At 62.9% G+C, this 27857-nt stretch overlaps 1 protein-coding gene across 2 annotated transcripts; it reads left to right on the top strand.

Moving 5' to 3' along the window:
- Nucleotides 1–569: 569 nt before the first annotated feature.
- SCN4A (sodium voltage-gated channel alpha subunit 4) lies at nucleotides 570–27390 on the top strand. 2 transcript variants are annotated; one of them, XM_055131561.1, is made up of 24 exons: nucleotides 570–842; nucleotides 908–1026; nucleotides 1148–1237; nucleotides 1674–1802; nucleotides 2233–2324; nucleotides 4353–4718; nucleotides 5853–5916; nucleotides 6067–6208; nucleotides 6893–7102; nucleotides 7874–8000; nucleotides 9405–9643; nucleotides 10956–11129; nucleotides 12684–13040; nucleotides 18337–18831; nucleotides 20451–20580; nucleotides 21034–21188; nucleotides 21477–21650; nucleotides 22072–22194; nucleotides 22963–23241; nucleotides 23358–23411; nucleotides 23621–23758; nucleotides 24085–24189; nucleotides 24674–24944; nucleotides 25482–27390. In XM_055131561.1, the coding sequence occupies exons 1-24, from the start codon at nucleotides 570–572 to the stop codon at nucleotides 26678–26680; spliced, it is 5505 nt and encodes a 1834-aa protein (XP_054987536.1). In that variant the 3' UTR covers nucleotides 26681–27390. The 2 variants fall into 2 exon arrangements, with proteins under 2 accessions (XP_054987536.1, XP_054987535.1); XM_055131560.1 differs by having other exon boundaries at nucleotides 20448–20580.
- The last annotated feature ends 467 nt before the right edge of the window (nucleotides 27391–27857 follow it).

The raw sequence follows: 27857 nt of genomic DNA, 5'->3' as shown, positions 1-27857 counted from the left end.
ACCTGTCCTGGGGGTCCATCCCGCAGCCGGGCAGCTGGCAGAGTCCCCAGGGCCCTTCTCTCCTCCCTCCCCCAGCCCTAGTCTTCCCTTCCCCCCAGAAAGGGCACTGAACAGCCCCCCTCGCTGCGCCCCCAAACCCAGCCCAGGTTGGCCCGTAGGGGCCGACCAGCCTCTGTCCCTGCAGGTGCCACTCGCTGGCCACTGCGGGCCTCCAGGTCTCAGCCCGACCCAGGCCAGCAGCACCCTGCGCAGTGGCCCCCCGGATGGAACCCGTGTGCTCTCCACATGCGGGGCCACCTGAGCTTCCCTCTGTTCCCCCAGGCCAGAGCCACGTCCTTCCTGGAGTCGGAGCCGAGGAAGCAGTGGAGGGCCCCAGAGCCCAGGCCCGAGGGGGTCCTCCTGGCCCGCAGTGTCCGTGCAGACACCGCCGCCGCCCCGGGCACTCGGCAGGATCGGCACCCCGGGATCGGCGCCCGGCGCTGGGACGGGCAGGAAGTGAGCCCCAGAGCGGGTACCGCCCCGGGCTGTGTGCCTGCCACCCTCCTGGCCCCTGAGCCCAGGATGCCAGGATGGCCAGCGCGTCTCTGCCCACCCTGCTGCCGCTGGGCCCCGAGAGCCTGCGCCCCTTCACCCCGGAGTCCCTGGCGGCCATAGAGCAGCGGGCACAGGAGGAGGAAGCCCGGCAGCTGCGGAACAAGCAGATGGAGATCGAGGAGCCCGAGCGGAAGCCTCGCAGTGACCTGGAGGCGGGCAAGAGCCTGCCCCTGATCTACGGGGACCCCCCGCCTGAGGTCATCGGCATCCCCCTGGAGGACCTGGACCCCTACTACAGCGACAAGAAGGTGAGGCGCGGGAGGGGGCCCGGCCCCACGCCCGCCGGCCCCGCCTCACGGCCTCTCCCTCGCAGACCTTCATCGTGCTCAACAAGGGCAAGTCCATCTTCCGCTTCTCGGCCACGCCCGCGCTCTACCTGCTGAGCCCCTTCAGCATCGTCCGGCGCTGCGCCATCAAGGTGCTCATCCACTCATATCCTGCCAGGGGTGGCGAGGGGCGGGCGGCGCGGCGGGTGGGTGGGTAGGTGGGTGGGGGGGGCGGACACCTCTTCCCCTGCCCTCCCTGCTCCGTCCTTTCCTTGACGCCCGCCCACGCTGTTCAGCATGTTCATCATGATCACCATCCTGACCAACTGCGTGTTCATGACCATGAGTGACCCGCCGTCCTGGTCCAAGGACGTGGAGTGAGTCGGCCCCGCCCCCGCCCCCACCCCCGGCCCTGGCACTCACTGACCATGTCACTCCCAGCAGATAGCCAGGGGGCTGGAGCACAGCCCTGCAGGTTGCAGGACCTTGCCTTGGTGCCCAGCACCTCATGCCCCACCCCCGTGCCCCACCCCTGCTCCGTATTGCTGGAAGAGGCTCCTGGACCCCCTCAGCACAGCTGGGGAGCCCCACCCCAAAGATCAAGAGTCCCCGGCATGGCACACACATATACACATACAAGCATGTACACACATGCACACATGTGTACACACACACATGCATGCATGCACACGTGTACACACCTACATACTCATGCATGCACACACAAACGTACATACATGTATACACACGCGAGCACACACACACACACACACACACACACACACACACACACGGGCCTGCACCCTGCCACAGGTATACCTTCACGGGCATCTACACCTTTGAGTCCCTCATCAAGATGCTGGCCCGTGGCTTCTGCATCGACGATTTCACATTCCTCCGGGACCCCTGGAACTGGCTGGACTTCAGCGTCATCATGATGGCGTGAGCAGGGCCCCACAGGGTCACCATGGGGCGGGAGAGGTCCAGGCCTCAAAAGGGGTGGTGGGTGGTCTGGCCTCTCGGAGGGGTGCACTGGGTTGGGCGGGGAGGTGCGGAGAGTGAACTGTGGGGCTCTAGGCCCCACCGAGCCCAGGTAGCTGGTTTCCCCCCCCCCCCCAGGGACTAGCATAGCTTAGTGCCCAGGTCCACTGTGTCCCCTGCCCCCAGAGCTGGGTGACATTTGCCATCCCCGCACCCCAGCAAGGCTCTGTGTCATCTTTCCCAGTAGTCAGACCCCAGTCGTCATGTTTCGGGGGTCAGTAAGCCCCCGAGGAGCCCCCAGCTGCAAGGACTCTTTGGGAAAAGACTCATTTTGGAAAAGGCCCATCGCCCACGGCCGGCCCTGACAAGGCGCTCTCTGCTCCCCCCGCAGCTACCTCACCGAGTTTGTGGATTTGGGAAACATATCAGCCCTGAGAACCTTCCGGGTGCTGCGAGCCCTGAAAACCATCACGGTCATCCCAGGTATAGGGGAGGGCCCCGCCTCCCCGGCTGGCACCTGTGCTGGTTCACCCCGAAGCCTAGACCCAGAGTGGGGGGTGGGGGGTGGGGGAAGGGGTCCCGGCTGGGAACAGGCTGTCAGGGATGGGCCTGGGCGCGCGGCTCTGCCTCTCACCTCCACCGCCTCTCAACTCGGCCCTGACGAGGGCCTGGCCTTCGCCTGCCTCAGTGTCCCCACCTGGGAGCCGTGTGCCACTCACGGGGTCGGGATGAGGTTTCGCCACCCTCCTACCAACCAGGGCACTTATCCACCTGCCACATGCTGCGTCACGGGTCCATGAGTGTTGAGTCAAACACGAGAAGCACACGGCAGGGCACGCCAGGGAATCCCACGCTAAGGCCCAGACCCGAAGATACGATAAGGACGAGACGGATAAGCAAGGCGGCGGGGGAGCTCCAAAGGAATCCCTCGAGAAGCGTGAAATGAGCCTGAGAGATAGGGCAGTGAGTGGGCGCTGGTCTTGCCTGCTGCTGCCCAGGTTCAACCCCCAGCACCCCACCAGGAGTGACCCCTGAGTGCAGAGCCAGGAGACCTGAGCCCCACCAGGCATAGGTCAAAGGTATTAAACTATCAATAGCATCAAAGGAAGAGTCCCTTAGATCAGGCCCTGGAAGAAGCTGGGGGTCTCTGTCAGTGACGTGGACCTGTCCCTGGCATCCACCAGAGCGTGTCCACTCAAAAGGGGCCAAGAGCAAGGTCAGTCAAGCTCAGTCTGGAGCTCCTTGGAGTGAACCCTCTTGCTCCTGGACAGACCAGCCCCAGGTTCAATCCCTGGCGTTGCCCCGACCCCCAGCTACCACGGCATGGCTCCAGAGATCCCCACACACTGCTGGCCCTGAACATTGAACCTCCCAGCCTTGTTGGCCAAGAGTCACCCAGAGTGGCCCTCATTCTCCTTGAACACTCCTTGGGAGGTTCCCCCAAGGAAGATGCAAAGGGGTCCCATGATTAAACAGGTTGAGATGTGGGTTGCTTTTGTTTTGTTGATTTTTGCTTTTTGGGGTCATACGCGGTGATGCTCAGGGGTTACTCCTGGCTCTGCACTCAGGAATTACTCCTGGAGGTGCTCAGGGGACCATATGGGATGCCGGGGATCGAACCCGGCTCAGCTGCATGCAAGGCCCTAGCTGCTGTACTATCACTCCGTCCCTGAAATGTGGTATTAAAGTTTGGCTTCTTTAAGACTTACTGGAACTGGAGTAGGGCAAACTACACAAGGGCCTGCCAAGAGCTTCAGCCCCTCCTCTGGTTACCTTACTGAGCTCCTATGGATGCGGGGGCACACCCCGCTATGCTCAGGGGCTACTCCTGGCTCTGTGCTCAGGGACCACCCCTGGCAGTGCTCAGGGGACCACACGTGGTGCCAGAGATAGAATCAGTGCCTGCTACATGCAAGGTCTTAACCCCTGTATTAATTCTCTGGCTCCTGAATCCTAACTTTTTTTTTTTTTTTTTTGCTTTTTGGGTCACACCTGGCAATGCACAGGGGTTACTCCTGTCTCTGCACTCAGGAATTACTCCTGGCGGTGCTCAGGGGACCATATGGGATGCTGGGAATCGAACCCGGGTTGGCCTTGTGCAAGGCAAATGCCCTACCTGCTGTGTTATTGCTCCAGCCCCTGAATCCTAACTTTTAAGGGCAGAAGTTGGAGGCTGGCACTCTCTAGCTCACACTCTGGTGACATTCATTAGGTCCCATGGCAGGCCTGTCTGTCGCGCTCGGAATGAGTCAGATAATGCCCATAGAGTCTCCATCACCCGTTCTTCTGGCAGCTAAGAGCTTGTGGGCCCCCGGGGCTCACGGCTGAGGGTCGGAGAAAGATGGAGGCTGGTCTGGGAAGGCTTCCCAGAGGTGGGGGCTCGGAAACCACGTCTGGAAGGAGATGGAGCTGGCGGAGTCTGGGGGGGAATAGCAGGGAGTGTTGGGCAGGGGTGTGATCCTCCTGCCCCGCTCGCCTGGCCCCCCGCCCCCTCCCCCTCCCTGTGGTCAGGGCTGAAGACGATCGTGGGGGCCTTGATCCAGTCGGTGAAGAAGCTGTCGGACGTGATGATCCTCACCGTCTTCTGCCTGAGCGTCTTCGCGCTGGTGGGGCTGCAGCTCTTCATGGGGAACCTGCGGCAGAAGTGCGTGCGCTGGCCCCCGCCCTTCAACGACACCAACTCCACCGGGCTGGGCAACGACACCTGGCTGGACATGGCGGGGCTCAGCAACGACACCTGGTTCATCAACGACACCTGGTTCGCCAACGACACCTGGTTCGCCAACGACACCTGGGCCAGCAACGACACTTGGGCTGGCCGCGAGAGCTGGGCCAGCAACTCCACCTTTGACTGGGACGCGTACATCAACGACGAAGGTGAGGACGGAGTGGGGGTCGCAGGCCCCGCCTCCGGGGCAAGCCCTGAGCCCTTGGACCCCAGCTACAAGGTGGAGACGACACGACCTTTCTCCCAGGGCGAAGGCGACTCCTAGTGACTTGGAAATCCTGATGTTCTCAGTCTGAAAAGCCACAGGAACTAACACGCATGCCCCTGGTCCCCTTCGTCTCAGACGTACCCCGCACCCCGCATCCCACTGCACCCCCACGGGAGCATGCGAGGCCCCCTTAGGCCTCACAGTGCCTCCTGACAACTTGGAGAAAGGCTCCCCTGTTCCACCCTGGCACCCTGGCTTCAAGCCTCCCCACAGGTTGGAGGTTCTAGAAACTAAGTCCCTGGCCTCTCAGTGAACTTCTGGGTCCAAGTTAAACATTAATTGCTACCCAGATATTTTCAGAAGCCCCCAAATTCCTATGCTGCTCCCCTGAATCTCATGAGGAGATTGAGATTATCAGGTTACAGGGAGAGGGTGAAAAGCACACACACGGATGGGTGGATGGATAGAGGGAAGGACAGATGGATGAACACATGGACAGAAGGAAGGTGGGACAGATAAGAAGAAAGGAAAAGGAAGGGAAGAAAAGATAGAATGGGAAGAAGGAGGGAGAAAGGGAGGAAGGAAGGAAGGAGGGAGGGGGGAAGGAAGGAAGGAAGGAAGGAAGGAAGGAAGGAAGGAAGGAAGGAAGGAAGGAAGGAAAGAAGGAAGGAAGGAAGGAGGAAAGGAAGGAAGGAAGGAGGAAAGGAAGGAGGAAAGGAAGGGGGAAGGAAGGGGGGAAGGAAGGAAGGAAGGAAGAAGGAAGGAAGGAAGGAAGGAAGGAAGGAAGGAAGGAAGGAAGGAAGGAAGGAAGGAAGGAAGGAAGGAAGGAAGGAAGGAGCACCTGGCTTCGAGCCTCCCCACGGTGGCTCACCCCTGGGTTTCTGGGCAGGTGTGCAGTGACCCCCTGCATGCAACCATGCCCCCGCCCCATCTTTTCCTGTGTCATGACACTGGAGCTCCCCTGAGATGGGGGGGTCTTATCCCTTTGCTCGAGGAGGGAGCAAAGGGGTCCCCAGGTGGGCAACAGGGTGAGTGCCGGCGTCTGACCCGCTGCTCCCGTGGCCCCCTCACCTAGGGAACTACTACTTCCTGGAGGGCTCCAACGATGCCCTGCTCTGTGGGAACAGCAGCGACGCTGGGTGAGTGGGGGGCGCCCCGGGGGTCTGGGACGGAGTCCCTGGCCAGAGAGGGAACACGGTCCTGTGTTCAGGACTCAGGACTGCAGGGGTTCCCCCATCCGCCCCCCAGCTCGAGCTCCCTCCGACCTCGCTCCCCCGTCTGATCCCCAGGCGCTGCCCCGAGGGGTACGAGTGCATGAAGGCCGGGCGGAACCCCAACTACGGCTACACGAGCTACGACACCTTCAGCTGGGCCTTCCTGGCCCTCTTCCGCCTCATGACGCAGGACTACTGGGAGAACCTCTTCCAGCTGGTACGGCTGCCCCAGCCCGCCCCCCGCCCAGCCAGGGCCCACAGCCCTTCCTTGCTCTCCCCTTTTGCCTCGAGAGCCACACTCACGGCAGCCCAGGGGGAGGGGCGGGGGAGCTCCGAGTCTCAGCTCAGCCAGACCTCGAGTGGGCGGGCAGGCTGAGTGAGCGTGAGTCTCGCCACCCCCCCCCACCCAGAGGCATCGTGGACACGAATGCTGTTCGTGGTGACAGTCCCCGGCAGCATGGTCAGTGTCACTCCTCTCCGCTGAGCTCCAGCTGGACGCCTGGCTTGTAGTGATGCTCAGGCTGGTCCTGTCTCCGACCTTCCCCCTGACTCTGAGATCAGGACGCCAGGGAAGTCAGGGGCTGGCTCTCCTAGGAACGGCTAAGAGAGCCACGGAGTGCCAACCCCTGCTTCCTGGACCCTGCCCTCGAGGCCTGATCCCCAGAGCGCGAGGGGTGGGGGTGATGGCAGGTGATGGGGTGGGGGGACCAGCTGATCCTGTGGATCAAACCTCAGGTATGTGTCGCAGCCCAGGGAGCTCTTTCTCCCAAGGTCAACCCCCCCGCCCAGTCTGAACTTACCCATCACCAAGATTACATCTCTCGGCCTGCCTAGGTGAGGAAGGCTGCGGGCAGAAGGGGGGTTGCCTTGTGACACCCCCACCTCCTCCCCCTGCTTCCAGACCCTGCGAGCAGCCGGCAAGACCTACATGGTCTTCTTCGTGGTCATCATCTTCCTGGGCTCCTTCTACCTCATCAACTTGATCCTGGCGGTCGTGGCCATGGCGTACGAGGAGCAGAACGAGGCCACGCTGGCCGAGAACCAGGAGAAGGAGGAGGAGTTTCAGCAGATGCTGGAGAAGTACAAAAAGCATCAGGAGGAGGTGGAGAAGGTCTGACTTGGGGAGAGACGGCTGAAGGGCCGGGCGTCCCCCTGCCCCACAGTTTGGGTCCCCCTCTGCACTTGCTGGTGGTGGGAATCCACTGAGGCAGGGGGTGGGGCCTGCTGAGGCGGGGGGGGGGGGGTGGGGGGGTGGGGATGGGCATGCAGGAGGCTCCAAGTAAGGGGCTTGGGTGGGACTCAAGGCAACTGGCGGTGGATAATTATGTCACGGTGGATAATTATGTCACGGCTCTGGGCCTCGATGTCCCACTGTTAGCAGAAGGCAGGGAGGGGCAGTGACACCAGAAGTAGCTGCCAGTTGAAATGTCGGTGGTTCTGCGATTCTTCCTGTGCACAGAGGGAGAGGCAAGGGCCCAGGTGTTGGGAGGGGGGGACCCTTCCTTTCCTCATCTCCTACAGCGCAGTTGGTCAAGACCCAGAGGGAGTGGGGACGTAGCCCAGAGGTTGAGTATTTGCACTGGGAGGCCCAGGCTTGATCCCCAACGTCACATGCCCCCCCCCCAGCACTGCCCAGCAGTATCCCCGAGCACAGAACCAGGAGGAGCGCCCCCCACAGACTGCTGGATGTGGCCTTCACACAAACACACCGGAAAGACCTCAGAGGGCGGGGGAAGGGCTTCGGGAATGAGGGTCCCAGCCAGGGCCTTTCTACCCTGTCACCCCATCACCACCGAGGGCTGTGCCGAGGTGCAGTGGGGCCAGTCACCGGGACACCGAAGCCCCTGAGCCCACCCCCACCCCCGGCTGTTGCGGTCCACAGGCCAAGGCCGCCCAGGCTCTGGAAGGCGGAGACGCGGACGGGGACCCTGCCCACAGCAAAGACTGCAACGGCAGCGTGGACGCGGCGCCGGGAGAGCAGGACAGCGGCATCTCAGACGCGATGGAAGGTGAGCGCCAGCACCCCGGGCCACCTGGCTCTGCCCGTCAGGCTCCGGCGGGGTGAGGGGAGGCCAGCTGGCCCGGCCTCAGGACAGCCACTTCAGGCTGGCACAGGAGACCTGGCCCGGGGAACGACGGTCTCAGCCCAATCTGGCCCCGTTCAGGCAGCTGCGGCTAACGGGAGCTTCCGGGAGGGCTGCGGGGAAGGATGAGGTGATGACACTAGCCAGGAAGGCCCGAGGTTCTAGAAATGAAGTCCCTGGCCTCTCAGTGAACTGCTGGGTCCAAGTTAAACATTAATTGCTACCCAGATATTTTCAGAAGCCCCCAAATTCCTATGCTGCTCCCCTGAATCTCATGAGGAGATTGGGATTATCAGGTTACGGGGAGAGGGTGAAAAGCACACACATGGATGGGTGGATGGATAGAGGGAAGGACAGATGGACAAACACATAGACAGATGGGAGGTGGGAAAGATAAGAAAGAAGGAAAAGGAAGGGAAGGAAAGATAGGATGGAAAGAAGGAGGGAGAAAGGGAGGGAGGGAGGAAGGAAGGAAGGAAGGAAAGAAGGAAGGAAGGAAGGAACGAAGGAAGGAAGGAAGGAATGAAGGAAGGAAGGAACGAAGGAAGGAAGGAAGGAAGGAAGGAAGGAAGGAACGAAGGAAGGAAGGAAGGAAGGAAGGAAGGAAGGAAGGAAGGAAGGAAGGAAGGAAGGAAGGAAGGAAGGGAGAAGGAAGAAGGAAGGAAGGAAGAAAGGAAGGAAGGAAGGAAGAAGGAAGGAAGGAAGAAAGGAAGGGAGAAGGAAGAAGGAAGGAAGGAAGAAAGGAAGGGAGAAGGAAGAAGGAAGGAAGGAAGAAAGGAAGGAGGGAAAGAAGGAAGGAAGGGAGAAGGAAGAAGGAAGGAAGAAGGAAGGAAGGAAAGAAGGAAGGAAGGAAGGAAGGAAGGAAGGAAGGAAGGAAGGAAGGAAGGAAGGAAGGAAGGAAGGAAGGAAGGAAGGAAGGAAGGGCTTCACACTGGGGGTGGTCCCAGAAAACCACTCTGCTCAGGAAACGGGGAGCAGGTCCTGAGTGGGGGCGTCCATCTGCTCCCCAGAGGTACAGTAGCAAGTGAGACCCCTGCTCCTGGATTCCCCGCCAGCAAGCCAGTCAGGGTGTCTGTGCTTCTGTGGCCAAGCGCCTGGGCCCCCGCAGAGGGTGGGGAGATGCAGGGCAGACGGGGAAGGGGCCTCGGAGGGGAGCATGGAGAGAGGGGCGGGGGGCGTGAAGGCAAGGGGGTAGATTAGAGCATGGAGGGTGGTGTTGTGCCCTTTGGGCGTCGAGGGGGCAAGGTTGGGTGGACATGGATAGGGGGTGGAGCTTGGAAGGCGGCTCCCGAGATCTCCGGAAAGGTGCCAGTCTTCCTCGAACCCCAGAGCTGGAAGAGGCCCACCAGAAGTGCCCGCCGTGGTGGTACAAGTGCTCGCAGAAGGTGCTCATCTGGAACTGCTGCGCCCCGTGGGTGCAGTTCAAGCACATCATCCACCTCATCGTCATGGACCCTTTCGTGGACCTGGGCATCACCATCTGCATCGTGCTCAACACCCTCTTCATGGCCATGGAGCACTACCCCATGACTGAGCACTTCGACCACGTGCTCTACGTCGGCAACCTGGTAGGCTGGCGGGAGGCCTAGGGGTGCCGGGAGGAGGGACAGGCTCTGCCCAGGCGGGGGGGTGGGGTGGAGAGGGTGGGCACTGCCCAGGCAGGCTAGCAGGGCAGAGTGGGGCTGGAGAGACGCCAGGTGGAGCCGGCGAGAAACAGGGCACAGTCTTGGGGGCCAATGTGGCACGTTGTTCTCCAAGGGAGAGGCACGAAAGTATCTGGGACACGGAATTGGGGTTCAGGCTGTTTAGGGGCGAATGCGGGTGGAGGTTCCTGGGAGTCTGGGGATCCGACCGTGCCGTGGCATCAGAGGTAGGAAGAGGGGTGCACAGGTCACAGTGAGGGGGGCTCAGGGCAGGTCTCCATCTTTAGGGGCTATTGTAGGGGCCTAAGAGTCACCAAGAGACTCAGATGTGGGGGCCCTTAGCCCTTACCACCCCGGGGGCCGTGGGGGGCCCAGGCCCTGAAAGCCGGGAGTCCTCTGCCCACAACCTCCTCTCGCCACAGCCTTTCCGCAGCTATTGTTGACATGTGCTGATCCGCCCGCTGATCCCTGCCATTAGGGGCATTAGCGCCTGGGCGCTGACAAAGGGAACCTCCTGCCCCTGACTCCCCCGGCTGCAGGGCACCTGCAGGGCACCCCGGTCCTGTCCCGAGGAACGGGGCGTCCAGGGAGGGTGAGCAGGAGAAGGGCTGGCCGGGGCTCAGACCCAGGGCTGCCCAGCCTGAGAGGCAGCACGTCCTGTGCATGGGGATGTGGGAGCCAGAGAGGACAGGGCGGCCCCAGCCCCCAGCCTCTGCCCTCGGGCTACCTGCTGTGGCCAGAGACAGATCTGGGCGGGGCAGGCTATGCACTCTGCAGGCAGCTGGTGGCCAGCAGGAAGGGGACATGTCCAGGGAGCTTTGGGGGACGCTGAGGCCCTCAGACTCCTGCCGTGCCAGGGCTTAGGGGTGCAGCTCGCACTCATTCTCAACGTTGTCCCCTGTTGGTTCTGCCCTGGACGTCCAAGTCCATCTAGATTTGCTGGGTCCCGGGGCCCCGGCCCAGCAGGGTATCAAGGGGACTGAACGCAGCACCCCAAGAGTGGGCTGAGCCCCAAGTCACTCCCACGTGAGCCCTTGAGCTTCATTTCCTCATGTCTGGGTCAACTGTGCTAACCTCCAAGTTCTCAGAGGTCCGAGCACAGTGTCCCCCATGATCCCCAGGCAAGGCACAGGGTGGCGCAGCTCTGCATGGTGCCCACCCAGCCTCCCCCCCACCCCGTGTGGGTGCCAGAAACGGGGTGGGAGGCGCCCCAGGCCTGAGCAGGGCACCCCCGCAGGTCTTCACGGGCATCTTCACCGCCGAGATGGTGCTGAAGCTCATCGCCATGGACCCTTACGAGTACTTCCAGCAAGGCTGGAACATCTTCGACAGCTTCATCGTCACCCTCAGCCTGGTGGAGCTGGGCCTGGCCAACGTGCAGGGGCTGTCCGTGCTCCGCTCCTTCCGCCTGGTGAGGGGGCGCGCGGCCGCGATGGGGGGGGGGGCGGAGGGGGATGGGGAGCAGGCACAGGTGAAGCATGTGCAGCCCCTGAGCTCCGATCCCCGGCCTGCGTGGCTCCCATGGAGAAAATAAGAGGGAGCGGAGTCATAGGACAAGAGGGAGGAGGGCACTTGCCTGGCACGTGGCAGACCCGGCTTCCATCCCCAGCATCCCATATGGCTCCCCGAGCACCGCCAGGAGTGATCCCTGAGCACAGAGCCAGGAGTCACCCCTGAGCATCACCAGGTGTGGTCTAAATCACTGTCACTGTCATCCCGTTGCTCATGGATTTGTTCGAGCGGGCACCAGTAATGTCTCTCATTGAGAGACTTATAGTTACTGGTTTTGGCATATCCAATATGCACGGGTAGCTTGCCAGGCTCTGCCGTGCGGGCTCGATACTCTTGGTAGCTTGCCGGGCTCTCCGAGAGGAGCAGAGGAATCGAACACGGGTTGGCCTTGTGGAAGGCGACCGCCCAACTGCTGTGCTATTGCTCCAGCCCCGTGGTCTAAATAGCAATAAATAAATAAATAAGTTAGACGGGATAAGGATGGGCAAAGTGACCGCCTCAGCTGGCATTGATCAGGCCGACAGAGCCCTTGGCTGGCCTGGAGACTCTGCAGACCCGAAGACCGAGACTTGAGTTTGCTTTTGTACTAGGCTAGGGACTTTGCAATACTGCCCCTCCCACACCCAGAGTTGCGTGGGGTGGGGGTGGTGCGGAGTATGTGATAGCAGGTGCAGGACTACCAGAGTCATGCTTGGTGTCTGTGGGACTCCGGGATTTTGAACTCATGACCAGATATGCTTGTAAGGCTATAGGACAAGGGACTGGAGTGATAGCACAGTGGGGAGGGCATTTGCCTTGCACGCGGCCGACCCGGGTTCAATTCCCAGCATCCCATATGGTCCCCCGAGCACCGCCAGGAGTAATTCCTGAGTGCATGAGCCAGGAGTAACCCCTGTGCATCGCCGGGTGTGACCCAAAAACAAATAAACAAAACAAACAAACAAAGCCTACAGGACAAGCAGTCTTCCGCTGAGATATTCCTCCAGGCCATGTCTTTTTTTAATCTCATTTATTTTTAATTTTTTTTTGTGCCATGTCTTTATATTGCGTGAGGGCCTTCCACGCAGCACAATGGCGTAATGCAGCATCCCCCTTTATGTCTACCTCTCAGTTATCGACGTTCTACCAACCGCCCACTTTATGCCTCCTCTGTCTTCCTGCTCTCTTACGGGGTGAGATCAAATCCCCACCTATAGTTTCACTTGTCAATCCTTTCCTCCTGTGAGACACAAGAGCTTTTCCTTCTAAACATCTGCCGAGGAGGGGGGTGGGGGAACAGGAGTCAAACATCCCGTTTTGCAGAGGCAGGTGGGGGCCGCAGATGACGGAGGCAGGACAAGCCCTGGGAGATGGTTCTGCCGCCTAAGGACGGGGCTCTCCTGGGAGGGGCCGGGGGTAGCCAGGCTTCATTCATCATCCCCCGACCCCCCGACCCCGCAACCTCCACCCACAGCTTCGGGTCTTCAAGCTGGCCAAGTCGTGGCCGACCCTGAACATGCTCATCAAGATCATCGGCAACTCGGTGGGCGCCCTGGGCAACCTGACGCTGGTGCTGGCCATCATCGTGTTCATCTTCGCCGTGGTGGGCATGCAGCTGTTCGGCAAGAGCTACAAGGAGTGTGTGTGCAAGATTGCCTCCGACTGCAGCCTGCCCCGCTGGCACATGCACGACTTCTTCCACTCCTTCCTCATCGTCTTCCGCATCCTGTGCGGCGAGTGGATCGAGACCATGTGGGACTGCATGGAGGTGGCCGGCCAGCCCATGTGTCTCACGGTCTTCCTCATGGTCATGGTCATCGGCAACCTGGTGGTGAGTGCGCGGGGCAGGGGGGCTGGGAGCCGCCCCGCCCAGTGCCAGCAAACCCAAGGATGCCAGCAAGGCACCCGAGACCCCTGGATTCCCTCGGAACCAGGCGGTCAGCTGGGGCCCGGGCCATAAGCGGCTGAACTGTATAAGCGATGAGATGACCAGTATTTGACAGTCTGCCTCCCCCATCTCCAAGGCTTTTTTTTTTCTATATTGGGTCACACCCAGCGATGCTCAGGGGTTCCTCCTGGCTCTGCACTCAGGAGTTACTCCTGGCAGTGCTCAGTCTCCTGGCAGTGCTCAGGGGACCATATAGGATGCCGGGGATTGAACCTGGGTCAGCCGTGTGCAGGGCAAATGCCCTCCCTGCTGTGCTATCGCTCCAGCCTAGTCGTGAGACCTTCTTTCTTCTTTGCTTTTTTGGGTCACACCCGGCAGTGCACAGGGGTTCCTCCTGGCTCTGCACTCAGGAGTTACTCCTGGCAGTGCTCAGACTCCTGGCAGTGCTCAGGGGACCATATGGGATGCCGGGGATTGAACCTGGGTCAGCCGTGTGCAGGGCAAATGCCCTCCCTGCTATCGCTCCAGCCTAGTCGTGAGACCTTCTTTCTTCTTTGCTTTTTTTGGGTCACACCCGGCAGTGCACAGGGGTCACTCCTGGCTCTGCACTCAGGAATCACTCCTGGCGGTGCTCGGGGGACCATACAGGATGCTGAGAATCGAACCTGGGTTGGTCGTGTGCAAGGCAAACGCCCTCCCCGCTGTGCTATCGCTCCAGCCCCCCCACCCCAAGACCTTCTTAACTTCTAGATTTCTGCCTCGTCGCCCCCATCTCAGTCAGCCACTCTAGGCTGGGGGTGGGGGTGGTGCTGGGGGGGGGTCTGCATTTCTCTCAGGGGCTGCAGTTGCCACTGAGAAGTCCGGCCACAGTCTAGTGTTTGGGATAAAGTGACATGGTAATCGGAGTCACCCAGACCCAGTTTCCAAACCCAGCTCCTTGGCCATCTGCATGACCTTGAACTCTGCGTCTCTCTGTGTGGGCTGGCTTCTCTGGAAGGAAGTGAGGGGAGAGGATTGATTGACAATGCAGAGAGGCAAGGCAGGGGGTCAGTACCCCAAGCCCCTACACCTCCTCCTCCTCCTCCCCCTCCTCCCCTCCTTCTTCCCCTCCTCTTCCTCCCCCCTCTTCCTTCTCCTCCTCCTTCTCTCCTTCTTCCCCCTCCTACCGTCCTCCTCCTCCTTCATCCTCCTCCTCCTTCTCCTCCTTCTCCTCTTCCTCCTCCTCCTCCTCTTCCTCCTCCCAGCCTCTGAACCTCTTCCCTCCCCAAGGATCAGGCCCGGATGTTGAGAAAAGGCGGAAATGTATAACCGCACCAGCCCGCTGCCCTCAGTGGTCAGGGCTAGCAGGTGGGCTGCAGCTGGGCCTGAGGAACGGGCCAGCTGACGGGCATGTCTGTGGCGACGACCCAGACAGAGGGTGGGGTGGGCTCTGTCCTGCCCGAGCCCAGCTGCCCCCCGTGGTGCCCTCGTGGCCTGGGCAGCAGGTCTGGGAACGCACAGGGGTGGGTGCAGTCCTGGGGCTGCTGCATCAGCCCTTCTCAGATGTCGCCTCCTTCTGCCTGGGCCAGGGGAGCTGGGGAGGAGCCCGTGGGCGGAGGCACCATCCCAGGGGACCCAGAGACACCCCCCGCCCTCTCGGAGTTTAGGGCAGGGTTGGGCTGGTAAACTCAAAACCCTTCAACCCCCCTCCCCCACCCTGGCTCGCCACTCACTGCCTGGGCAACCTCATCCCGGGATAGAGCTCTCTGCCCCCAGTGCTCCCTTGAAAAGGGGGTCAGTGGTGGCAACTGAGGGTGGGGTGAGTGGGACTGTGTGTGCCCAGCCCACTCTTCATGCCAGGCATGGTGGGCATTGCCCTAGTGGTCCCAGCACCCGCAGAAAGGGACGCTGGGCCTGGGGAGGCTCTGCCTGGAGCAGTGACATGGCGAGAAAGGAAGCCGGGCTAGAAGCCACCAGGACAGGCGAGGGCCGTGCGTGCAGGCTGCTGACAGCGCCCAGCCCCGGGGCCGAGGGCGCACCCCCACCGGGCCGGCTTCTGTCAGTGCTGTGACTTGCCCCCCGCGCCAGGCCCCCTCCAGGCCGTCCTGATTGAGCTGTGCCCTGTAGCTCCTCCAGAGCTGCCGGAGAACCTCGATTCAGTCCGTTTTCAAATCAGAATTAATTTTTTGGCCATTGAGGTTCATCAAACTTCGTTGCCACATTTTCCACCCGCCACACCTCCAGTCCCTAGCGCAGGTTTGCTGCAGACGGGGAAGTGAAGTCCAGGCAGGGGAGCTGTGCTCTGTGCGGGACTTGAACCCCGGAGCCTGGCTCTAGGGCCCGGGAGCACTGCACTGAGCAGCCTGTGGCCGTTACCGCATGCTCTCGTCTCTCAAACATGTGCGCATGCATGCACATGCATGTATTTGCACTCACGCATGCTCTTGCTCTCCCACACACTCCTGTCTCAGGTGCACATGTACATGCCTCCATGTATATGCAGTCATGTATACCCTCCTCTGCTCCCCGGGGCTCTCCCACATGCATCTGTCTCATGTGCACGTACACGCATGTATGTGCACTCACAAACACCCTGCCCAGGCCAGCTGGGTCTCCCACATGTGCCTGTCTCACATGCACACACATGCATGGATGTGTATTCACATACACCCTACCCAGCCCAGCTGGGTCTCCCACATGTGCCTGTCTCACATGCACACACATGCATTATGTGCACTCACATACACCCTGCCCAGGCCAGCTGGGTCTCCCACATGTGCCTGTCTCACATGCACACACATGCATTATGTGTACTCACATACACCCTGCCCAGGCCAGCTGGGTCTCCCACATGTGCCTCTCTCACATGCACACACATGCATGTGTGCATTCACATATACCCTGCCCAGTCCAGCTGGATTCTCCCGCATGTGTCTGTCTCACATGCACACACATGCATTATGTGCACTCACATACATCCTACCCAGCCCAGCTGGGTCTCCCACATGTGCCTCTCTCACATGCACACACATGCATGGATGTGCGTTCACATACACCCTACCCAGCCCAGCTGGGTCTCCCACATGTGCCTGTCTCACATGCACACACATGCATTATGTGCACTCACATACACCCTGCCCAGGCCAGCTGGGTCTCCCACCATGCTCAGCGGCTGGGGAACCTGAGGGAGGGGACGCTGGTTCCTTGGGCACTGTCCCTGCCACCCCACCAGGCCGCTGGAGCAGGCTCCTGCCAGAGGGCAGCGGGGCAGCTGCGGGTGTGGGGACCCTGCTCCCTCTCCCCATGGCCCCTGGGCACTCCCTGCGAACAGCCAGGAAGCGATGAGGTCCGAGGCCGGCCAGGCGTCCACACCCCTCCTCTCCAGCCCGCCCTCCCGCCTGCCCAAGGCGGCTATTTCTGTCCCAGGCAGGAGCCGTGCGCAAACCCTGCTGACCAGAGAGCAGCTAATTCCCATCTCAGATGTGCTTCTGGCAACCGGACACTGGCTGCCAGGGAAGGGAAAGAAGCTGCCCTAGGCCCAGCGGAGGGCAAAGGCAGCTGGTCGGGCTCCTCCCGCATGTCTCCGGGGAGGGAGCGGGAGCGCAGGGACCACCCGGGCAGACGCTAGTGAGCACAGAGGGGCCGTGAGAGGCCGATGGGGAGACGCTGGGCAGTAGCTGGGCAGGGGGCCTCCACACAGGCCCCTTCTCTGTCTCAGTCACACCGCCACTGCCCCCCATCCCAGTTCAACTCCCCCTTCCTCCTCACGGCCCAAGGATGGGTGGGCTTGGGGAGGAAATGGGCCACCAGCTGGCATAATTTTCAGAGTAGTCACTCACACTTTAGTCTAAACAGGCAGTGGGCTCTAACATGGCACAATGCTCTCCATGCTGTGTGCCTGAGAGCAAGTTGCTCCACCTCTCTGAGAATCACACTCTACTCCGGACCCGGGACGGTCTCATTGTACACTAACAGCCGACTAACAGTGCTCTCCCCTCTCTCCATCTCATAACTCACAGCCACGCGAGGAGCTAGTACCGGAATCATGCCCAGTTTACAGATGAGGAAACTGAGACAGAATGGCGCTGCCTGGACACACAGCTGCAGGGCCGGGGGCCAGGACACTCAGTCACAGGGCACAGGGGGTTCAGAGCCAGCAGTACAGTTTTGTAGCTGGCCGGGTGCCATGTATGGACCTCCTGGAACGTCCAGGGCGGGGGACCCAGGGGCTGCCCACCCCTGCACCCGGGGCCAGGCTCAGCAGTATCTGTCCTGGGGACAGGGGCATAGGGCTCTTAAGTCTCTCCCAATGCTGCGGAGAGAGCCAGGAGCAGGGAGAGGGGGGTCCCAGGGCGAGGACAGTAGGCCAGCGCCCCCCAGAGGGAGAGGGGCGGGGCCTGCGGCAGGGCTGAGCTCTGGCCCCGCGGTGCTGCCCACCCTGCTGGGGGCTGAGGCCTGGCTCCAGCCCTGGCACTGCAGGGCCCACGGAGACAGGAAAAGATGACGTCACAGAGGGGAGAGGCTCCCGGGAAGTTCGGGAAACGTGGAGACTGCAGCTGGAGTAGCCTTTGGGGGCGAGGCGGTGGCAGGAGTGAAACTTGGGGTTTCACACAAGCGAGGCAAGAGCTGACGGGCCAGAGAGTGAGCACAGCGGGGAGGGCGCTTGTCTCCCATGCAGCCAACCTAGGTTCCATCCCCGGCACCACATACGTCCCCCGAATGCTGCCAGGAGTGATCCCCATGCACGGAGCCAGGAGTAAGGCCCGAGCACCGCCAGGCGCTGCCCCCTAAGAAAGAGAGAGCTCTAACCACTGAGCCACCTCTCCCCAAGGGCTGAGACGGGAACCTGCACAATCTTTTTGTTTTTTCTCCATTTTGGGTCACATCCTGCGATGTTCAGGGGTTACTCCTGGCTCTGCACTCAGGGATCACTCCTGGTGTTGCTCGGGGAACCCGTATGGGATGCTGGGGATCGAACCCGGGTCAGCCACATGCAAGGCAAACGCCCTCCCCGCTGGGCTACCGCTCCAGCCCCGAACCTGCACGTCCTTCGGCTTCTGCCTTCCCTGCCGTGGGGGTGTGGGACAGTTTTGAGAGCAGTGTCCGTTACGAGTGGCCTCCCTACCCCGTCTCTGCCTCCGGCAGAGGGCCCTGGGCCTCAGTTTCCCTCTCTGCCAAGTGAGGAGGAGCAGTGGGAGCACCCCTGCCCCCGCGCGCGGATGGCTCGGAATGTCCCCCGCTTTCCCGCCCCCCACCCCAGGTCCTGAACCTGTTCCTGGCGCTGCTCCTGAGCTCCTTCAGCGCCGACAGCCTGGCGGCCTCGGACGAGGACGGGGAGATGAACAACCTGCAGATCGCCATCGGGCGCATCAAGTGGGGCATCAGCTTCGCCAAGGCCTTCCTGCTGGGCCTGCTGCACGGGCAGGTCCTACGGCCCAAGGACATCATCCTGCGCATTGGGAAGCTCGGGGAGGTGGCCGCCGCCGACGCCGACACCGCCGGGGACGGCGCCCCCGAGGACGAGAAGAAGGAGCCACTGCCGGCCGACGGGGAGCAGGACGTGAAGAAGGACAACCATATCCTGAACCACGTGGGCCTGGCGGACGGCGCGCCCCCCGGCGTCGAGCTGGACCACCTCAACTTCATCAACAACCCCTACCTCACCATCCACGTGCCCATCGCCTCCGAGGAGTCGGACCTGGACCTGCCCACCGAGGAGGAGACCGACACCTTCTCGGAGCCTGAGGACATCAAGGTGGGCCGGCACGCCCCTCCTCCCTTCCTGTTCCTTTCTTCCGAGGAGGGGAGGGGGCCGCCCCGACAGTGCTCAGGGGCGCTTCCGGGTGCATTGTTTGGAGGCCACTCCCCGCCATGCTTGGGGACTCTCGTGCTCCTGACCCTGGAGTCATTCCCCCAGTCCCCAGCCTTCGTGTGAGCAGAGACAAGCACCCCCCCCCCCGCATCCCATCCTGCATGAGCCTCAGTTTCTTTGTATGTTCAGCGGGTTCCTCACTCAGGCCTGGTGTGAGCCAGGTTCAGGCACCACCATCCTCGCCCCCTTCCTTCACCCCTACCTGCAGCCCCACCTGGGTCCTCCGGCCAGCAAGGGGGCGCTGTGGGATGGGAGGCCTTACCTGGGGGCCCTGAACTTGAGCACAGAAACTGTGTGGGGGGGGGAGGTGGAGGCGGGGCTTTCAAGTGCCCCTGCCAGCTCTTGGCCATCACCAGCTGTTTCTGCTTAGGGCCCCCAAGGCTGGAAGGAACCTCCTAGTGTGGTCAGTGAGAAGCCCGGGTCAAGGGGTCAAGGGGCCCAGGAGCACCAAACTGGATGCAGCCTAACAGGAGCCCTGCCCTGCCATGCAGGAGGGGCGCCCTGATGGAGAGGCCCCCTCCCCCGCCTCTCCCCTGCAGGAGTGGGGAGGGGCCCACAGGGCACCCCTGCAGCTTGGGCAGAGGCTAGGGTCCCCTTGCTCGCTTCCAGCTCTGACGGGGAGGGAGGCACATGGAATCTCAGCCAGGGCTCACCCCTGCCCCCCAACTTGCCGCCCTGGGCCTGGCGGGGCTGGAGGGCCTGAATGAACTTTGCCCTGAAAGCTCTTGGCTCCCGATTGCCCTAAATATGTGGCACGCCGGCTTCCCAGGAGGCCGAGTGTCTGCCAAGCTATAAATACCCGGGAAATGTGGCACCGACGTCTGTACGCGGCGCGGGGGCGGGGAGGGCTGGCTGGCACCAGGGCCTTTGAGAGGGGACCGTGGCAGTCGGGGTGCACGGAGGGAAAGCAGCGTGGAGACCCCCTGCCTCAGTTTCCCTTCCTACCCTCTGGGCACACGGAGACTGAAGCCCCCTACCCTGAATGCAGGGCTGACCCTTCCTCGACCCTCTCCGCACCCTGGTCAGGGCAGGGTCCCCTGGCACGCGGACTCCGGCCTGGGGAAGGAGGGGCGTCTGGCCAGGCCTCCCCCGATGCGCCCGCTTGCGTTGGGTGCCTCTGGCCCAAGCCGCAGCCTCACCGGGAACGCACTCAGTGCCTGCCGGGTCCCTCGAGGGGAGGCACAGACTGGGGGGCACAGCCTCCCCCTCCTCTGCCCCCTGAAAGCCCTCCCAGACTGCCCGTCCTCCTGCTCAGTCTCCCTGCCCGGCCCGGCCCCCCTGCACGGCTCCTCCTGCATGAACCCCTCGTGTCTCTGGCGACCCCGCTCCTGGCCGGCCTCTGCCCTGCGCTGCCCTGGGGCTCCCTCGGGCCAGGCTGGGTTCCCCGGGGCTCAGTGCCCCCTCCCTCCCTCCTGCTCCCCCACCCTGCCTTGGACCCGTGCTGGAGGGCCGGGTCACGTGACCCTGTGGCCTTCCCACCATCCCCCTTCCCCCTGCAGAAGTTGCCGCAGCACCCCTGCGACGGGACCTCCTCCGTGGGCAGCACGGCCGACTACAAGCCCCCCGAGGAGGACCCTGTGGAGCAGGCCGAGGAGCACCCCGAGGAGGAGCCTGAAGAGTGTTTCACCGAGGGTGAGGGCCCGGCGCTGCACGCACCCACCCGGGGCCCACAGCCCGGCCCAGCCCCGCCCCTGTGGCCCCCAGTCTACACCCAACTGATTCAGCTGACTGCCCCTTTCCAGAAAAATCCACGCGGCACCCCCACTGCCCAGAAAGGGACTTTCTCCAGCCAACAGACAGGAGCCCCTCCCGCAGCGGCCCCCGAGGGGTCTCCCGGGGGCCCCCAGGGGCCGCGTCGTCCACTTTGGGGAGGCTCCAGGGCGCAGGGAGTCAGTGCTGCTTCGGGGTCCCCATGACTCTCCTCCTGGGGTGAGGGCCGCAGCGTCCCCACAAGGCCGGCTCACCGCGGGCCCAGGGGTGGGCCAGGAGGGATCCGCCCTACCCGTCCAGTCCCCGTTTACAAGCGGCTCCGTGCTGGGGTGCCCCGGCCCCGCCCCCCATGACGGGGCTCCCGCTGCCCCCCAGCCTGTGTGCAGCGCTGGCCGTGCCTGTCCGTGGACATCTCCCAGGGCCGGGGGAAGCAGTGGTGGACGCTCCGCCGGGCCTGCTTCCGCATCGTCGAGCACAACTGGTTCGAGACCTTCATCGTCTTCATGATCCTGCTCAGCAGCGGAGCCCTGGTAGGCGGGGCGGCCCCGCCCCCACGCGGCCCCGCCCCAGGCCAGCCCTGGTTTGGGCTCCAGGTGACCCCCCCAATCCAGGGGGCTCAAATCCCTTAAAGCCCACCCACCCCAAGCCCCACCAGCCATACCCTCACCTTAGAGAGACCTTTGGGCTCCCTGTGCGCCCCTCCCCCCAGGTGGGCCGGGCAGAAGCCGTGCCACGGTGGGCGCTGCTGTTCCTAGGCTAGGGGTGCCAGTGGGTGCGAAAAGGGGGGGGCGCCGGCCAGACCCTGCTGGTGCCCCCAGGCCTTCGAGGACATCTACATTGAGCAGCGGCGCGTGATCCGCACGATCCTGGAGTACGCGGACAAGGTGTTCACCTACATCTTCATCATCGAGATGCTGCTCAAGTGGGTGGCCTACGGCTTCAAGGTCTACTTCACCAACGCCTGGTGCTGGCTCGACTTCCTGATCGTCGACGTGAGTCCGCCCAGCACCAGGCTCAAGCCCTGCCGGGAAAGCAAGCCGGGAAGGGGCTCGGGCTAGGGCTGGAGCCAGGGCACAGCGGAGAGGGCGTTTGCCTCGCACAGGGCCCGTCCAGGTTCGATCCCCGGCATCCCACAGGGTCCGTGCCAGCACTGCCAGGAGTAATTCCTGAGTGCAGAGCTGGGAGTAAGCCCCGAGCATCCTCGGGTGTGACCAAACAAAAGAGGAAGGGGGTCAGGCCAGAGGGGAAGTGGGTGCCTTAGGCCCTGCCCCTTTCTCCAGAGGCTGAAGATGTGGTGCTGCCCCAGAGGTGGCCACGCTCACCCAGGGCAGCTCGTCCCCCAAGAGCACCACCCCTGGGGGCCTTTCCCTGAGCCCTGGACTTGGGGGGGACTGACCCCCGCTCCCTCCGCAGGTCTCCATCATCAGCCTGGTGGCCAACTGGCTGGGCTACTCGGAGCTGGGGCCCATCAAATCCCTGCGGACACTGCGGGCGCTGCGCCCCCTCAGGGCACTGTCGCGATTCGAGGGCATGAGGGTGGGTAACCCGGGGGCCCTGGGGGCGCACGGTGGGTGCCAGGGGGCTCTGCGAGGAGGTGGGGACGGCATAGCTGTGTTTCCGATCTCCAGCCTCCACTGAGAGACAGTGGATTGAACAGAGACTGTGGAAGGCCCAATGGGACCTTCCCTTAGCGCTTCTACTTCATCACCACTAGGGGGCAGCAGAGGCAGCTCAAGCCGGAGTGGGGGTGGCGGAGGAAGGAGGGCAGGTCCCAGCTGTGCCTGGGTGTCCCTCCCCAACCTGTACCAGCACCCCCCACACACACCGCACACACACACACACACACACACACACACCTTTGACCCACACACATCCTTGATAAGTGCCTGGTTAGCACAGTGTGTTGTCAAGACCAGAGGGGCTTCCCCAAGGGATGAGGGCTCAGTCAGGAGCTGGGACCCCTCCCCACCTGCCCAGGCAGTGATCCCGCCCCCCGGGCCCCTCTGGAGCGACAGCAGCTTCTCCTGAGGGCCCGTCCTCAGGGCCTGTGGGGCTTCTGGTCTTCGCATGAGTTGGCGCAGCGAGGGTGGGGCTGTTTCCTGCACTCCAGAGGGGGAACTCTCTGCCTCCTGCCTGCTGGCCGTGGCCCGGTGCCCACCAGAGCGCCCAGGTGCAGCCCCCCCAGCCCAGCCCCTTGCTCCCTTCCACCCACCTCCCTCAGTTTGTGCTTCTCTCCGGGCCTGACCCAACGGGGCGCTGTTGGGGGGGGCGCCCTGGGTCATGCCCCCATGCTGCCCGCCGCAGGTGGTGGTGAACGCCCTCCTGGGTGCCATCCCGTCCATCATGAACGTGCTGCTCGTCTGCCTCATCTTCTGGCTCATCTTCAGCATCATGGGCGTGAACCTGTTCGCCGGCAAGTTCTACTATTGCATCAACACCACCACGTCCGAGAGGTTCGACATCTCCGAGGTCAACAACAAGTCCCAGTGCGAGAGCCTCATGCACACGGGCCAGGTCCGCTGGCTCAACGTCAAGGTCAACTACGACAACGTGGGCCTGGGCTACCTCTCCCTCCTGCAGGTGGTGAGTGGGCCGGGCGCGACCCCCCCCCCCCTTCCTCTGGCCTCTGTCTGGTGCTCGAGTCGAGGCGCGTGGAGACAGGAAGTCGCCCCCTCCCTGAAGCGTGACTGCTTTCCCAGGCTACATTCAAGGGCTGGATGGACATCATGTACGCGGCCGTGGACTCGCGAGAGGTGAGCAGGGGGGCTCGGAGACGGGGTCTGGGGAACACCCTCTGGGCCACGTCTGCCCATCCCCACCCCCGTGCTGCCTCATCAGCCAACCCCCTCCCCCAGTCCTGGGGGATGGGTCCCTGGCCCTCGGAGCCTGCAGGGGGGCAGTGCAGGGGACGGCCAGCCCTCCTGGCGCCCAGCACAGCCCGCCTTGCTCTGGGGCCCTGCAGCAGGAGGAGCAGCCGCAGTACGAGGTGAACATCTACATGTACCTGTACTTCGTCATCTTCATCATCTTCGGATCTTTCTTCACCCTCAACCTCTTCATCGGCGTCATCATTGACAATTTCAACCAGCAGAAGAAGAAGATGAGTATCGGGGCTCCCTCCGCCCTGTGGGCCCGGATCCCACCCAGTGACCGGGGGTGCGGGAGGCAGCTAGGCCTCCCTTGGGCCTCCGTTCCCTGCTCTGTCAGCTTCCTGCCTCACCGGGTCTCGGCCACAGCAAGCTAGAGAGGCGAAGTGCCCCCTCCCCGCCCCCCAGCCCTTCTGAACTCTGTTCTGGCCCCTGCAGCCCCCCCCCCCCACCAGACCCTTCCCATGAGGCACCCCTGCTGGAGATGCTGCAGGGGGTGTGTCGGGGGGAGGCCCTGGGAGTGGGGAGTGCCCCACCTTATGGCCCCATCCCACTCTACTTTGGAGGGAAAGACATCTTCATGACGGAGGAGCAGAAGAAGTACTACAATGCCATGAAGAAGCTGGGCTCCAAGAAGCCACAGAAGCCCATCCCGCGGCCTCAGGTGCGCCCGGGCCTCCCCCGTAGCCTCCAGGGAGGCCTGCCCAGGCGCCTAGGGCCGTGGGTGCTGTGCTGCACACAGGCTGCTCCCTGGGTCTGCCCCCGGGAGGGATCCCTCCATGTCACTGTGCGAAGACCCCTCGGGTGCAGCACCCAAGAAGCTCCAGTGTCTGGTCTGAACCCCCACCTCCACTACAAAGCCCCCCAAATCCATCTGCCTCCTCACCTGGGGCCATCTGGGCAAAGGCTCTTAGATGGGTGGACGCGTCTAGACCCCTCCCTGGTGCCCAGTGGCTTTGGGGGCAGAGGAGTGGGTGGAGGGTTCCTGGGGGGAGGCCAGGGGGCCACAGACCCACAGAATGGTCTGGCCTAGATGACACCACCAGCATCTCTCCCCCCCACACACCTCCCCTTGCCTCCTGCCCTTCCATCCCTGCGGGGGGGCTCCTGTGTACCCCTCCAGCCCTGCCCGCCCCCTCTGCCCGCAGAACAAGATCCAGGGCATGGTGTACGACTTCGTCACCAAGCAGGTGTTTGACATCACCATCATGATCCTCATCTGCCTCAACATGGTCACCATGATGGTGGAGACGGACGACCAGAGCCAGCTGAAGGTGGACATCCTGTACTACATCAACATGGTCTTCATCATCGTCTTCACCGGCGAGTGCGTGCTCAAGATGTTCGCGCTGCGCCACTACTACTTCACCGTCGGCTGGAACATCTTCGACTTCGTGGTGGTCATCCTGTCCATCGTGGGTGAGCGGGGCTGGGCTGGGCCAGCCGGGTGCCTGTGCACTCAGATGCACACAGGGTGTCCACACGGGGGTGACCCCCGTCTGGGCGGGGCATCCACCCCAGGACGGCCCCACATCACCTAAGGACACGGGACAGTGGTGGCCAGGCACTGCCCCGGAGGCTGGGCCGCAAGTGGGCTGCTGGGTCCCTGTGTCCTGCTTGCTCTAGGGCCAAACTGCCTAACGATGCACTCCCCAGCAGGTAGCCCTGGCCTCAAGGGCTGGCAACTGTGCTGGGGGGGAAGGGAAGCAGAGTCACCACAAGCTCCGGGTGCCCTCCACAGAGCCATTCTCCTGCACCCCCCTCCCCGTCATAACATCAGCAACCCCACCACGAGGCTGGGCCTTGCCCGCCCCTCTTGAGAGTGCCACCGCCCACCTCCCCGGGTCTCTGCCGCCCTGCTGAGGGCCCAGCTCCTCCTTCCTGCTCGCCCGGGCCGGGCCGGGCCCCCTTGCACCCACACATCCGCCCCTCCCCTCCCCGCTCCCATCCCCGCAGGCCTCGCACTGTCCGACCTGATCCAGAAGTACTTCGTGTCGCCCACGCTGTTCCGCGTGATCCGCCTGGCGCGTATCGGCCGCGTCCTGCGGCTCATCCGCGGCGCCAAGGGCATCCGCACGCTGCTCTTCGCCCTCATGATGTCCCTGCCCGCGCTCTTCAACATCGGGCTGCTGCTCTTCCTCGTCATGTTCATCTACTCCATCTTCGGCATGTCCAACTTCGCCTACGTCAAGAAGGAGTCGGGCATCGACGACATGTTCAACTTCGAGACCTTCGGCAACAGCATCATCTGCCTCTTCGAGATCACCACGTCGGCCGGCTGGGACGGGCTCCTGAACCCCATCCTCAACAGCGGGCCGCCCGACTGCGACCCCACGCTGGAGAACCCGGGCTCGAGCGTGCGCGGGGACTGCGGCAACCCGTCCATCGGCATCTGCTTCTTCTGCAGCTACATCATCATCTCCTTCCTCATCGTGGTCAACATGTACATCGCCATCATCCTGGAGAACTTCAACGTGGCCACGGAGGAGAGCACGGAGCCGCTGTGCGAGGACGACTTCGAGATGTTCTACGAGACGTGGGAGAAGTTCGACCCCGACGCCACGCAGTTCATCGCCTACAGCCGCCTCTCGGACTTCGTGGACACGCTGCAGGAGCCGCTGCGCATCGCCAAGCCCAACAAGATCAAGCTCATCACGCTGGACCTGCCCATGGTGCCCGGGGACAAGATCCACTGCCTGGACATCCTCTTCGCCCTGACCAAGGAGGTCCTGGGCGACTCGGGGGAGATGGACGCCCTCAAGCAGACCATGGAGGAGAAGTTCATGGCCGCCAACCCCTCCAAGGTCTCCTACGAGCCCATCACCACCACCCTCAAGAGGAAGCACGAGGAGGTGTGCGCCATCCGCATCCAGAGGGCCTTCCGCCGCCACCTGCTCCGCCGCTCCGTCAAGCAGGCCTCCTACCTGTCGCGCCACAGCCTGGACGGCAGCGGGCCCGGGGCCCCCGAGAAGGAGGGCCTCATCGCCGAGTCCATGAACAGGATGTACGGCCCCGAGGGCGACACCAGCGGCACCGTGCAGAGCCCGGCGGCCGAGGACAGGGGCGCCTCGGAGGACGCTGGGCCTGCCGCCCCCCCTCCACCCGCACCCCCGGCTCAGACGGTGCGTCCCGGGGTCAAGGAGTCTCTGGTCTAGCAGGCGGAGAGGGGAGCTGAGCCCGGCCCCGCCTTCTGGAAGCTGCCAGCAGAGGCTCTGAGCCTACGACTGAGCGGGGGGCATCTCTCGGGGACCCGGGGGGCGGGGGGCTCCCTGCTGGACTGGAGGGACCTCTCTGGAGATTTGCCTTCACGTCCTGAGCTTTCTGCTCAGGAAAGGGGTGACATCAGCATCGCGCCCAGCTGTCCCCCAGGAGAAGCTGCTCCTGGGGAGGTGGCCGGCTGCCCCCACCACCGTCGGGCCCCGGGCCCCAGCCCTCCCTCGATTCTGGGGTGCAGCGTCCCCTGGCCAGCTCAGGAGTTTCCCCCCAAAGAGGGTGATGGGTTCTGACGCTGGGCTGGGTTCTGGCCCCCGAAACCCACTTCCTGCTGAGTCCAGAGTCCAGGCCCCCCCACTCCCCGGCTGGCCTCTGGGGGGAAGAGCAGGTGGGAATCCCCTTAGGAATGGTCTTTGCAGAGGGGGCTCAGGGTGGGTCCCCACGGTGTTGCTGCTGGGGGTTTGTCGGAGAGCACCCAGGGGAGAGTATCCGCCCCCCTCCGCCCACACCCTCGGGGCTCCGTGGGGCCCCCCGAGCCTCAGCGTCCTTTCCCGGCACCCAGCCTGTCTTCCCTCTTCATTCTCCCCCTCTGAGTGGCCTTAGACCTGTTCTGTTGGGTCTCTGCGGGGCGCCCCAGGGGGCATGCGTGCCCTGCTCGCCCCACTTCCCGGGTGCTGCCCTCTGAAGGTGGGTGGGCACTGCCTGGGCTTTGCTGACCTGGGCACGGCAGTGCCAGGCCTCTGCTGGCTTCAGGAGGACAGAGCCACAGCTGGAGGAGGGCGCAGACCCCTGGGGGGGGTCACTGAATCGCTTGTGTGTGCCTGGGTATGTGTGCCAATGCCTGTGCCCCTCTTACCTGCACACATATGTGTATAGGCATGTCTTCATACCTGTGTCAGTGCACCTGTGTGGGTGGAGGGAACAGGTGTCGTTCCCACCCATCCATACTTGCACATGTGTGTATGGATATGCACATGTGTGCATGTGTGTCAGCCTGCCCTGAGGTGTCTGGCTGGAGCATGTATCCATTGCACAGGCCCCCCATACTTGTGTGCCTGCGTGTGTGAGTGTCTATGTGTGTGAGTGTGTATGAGTGTCTGGTGTGTGTGGTGTGAGTGT

Source organism: Sorex araneus, chromosome 3, assembly GCF_027595985.1.
Source record: "Sorex araneus isolate mSorAra2 chromosome 3, mSorAra2.pri, whole genome shotgun sequence".
NCBI lineage: Eukaryota > Metazoa > Chordata > Mammalia > Eulipotyphla > Soricidae > Sorex > Sorex araneus.
This window is presented reverse-complemented; position numbering and strand designations above follow the sequence as displayed.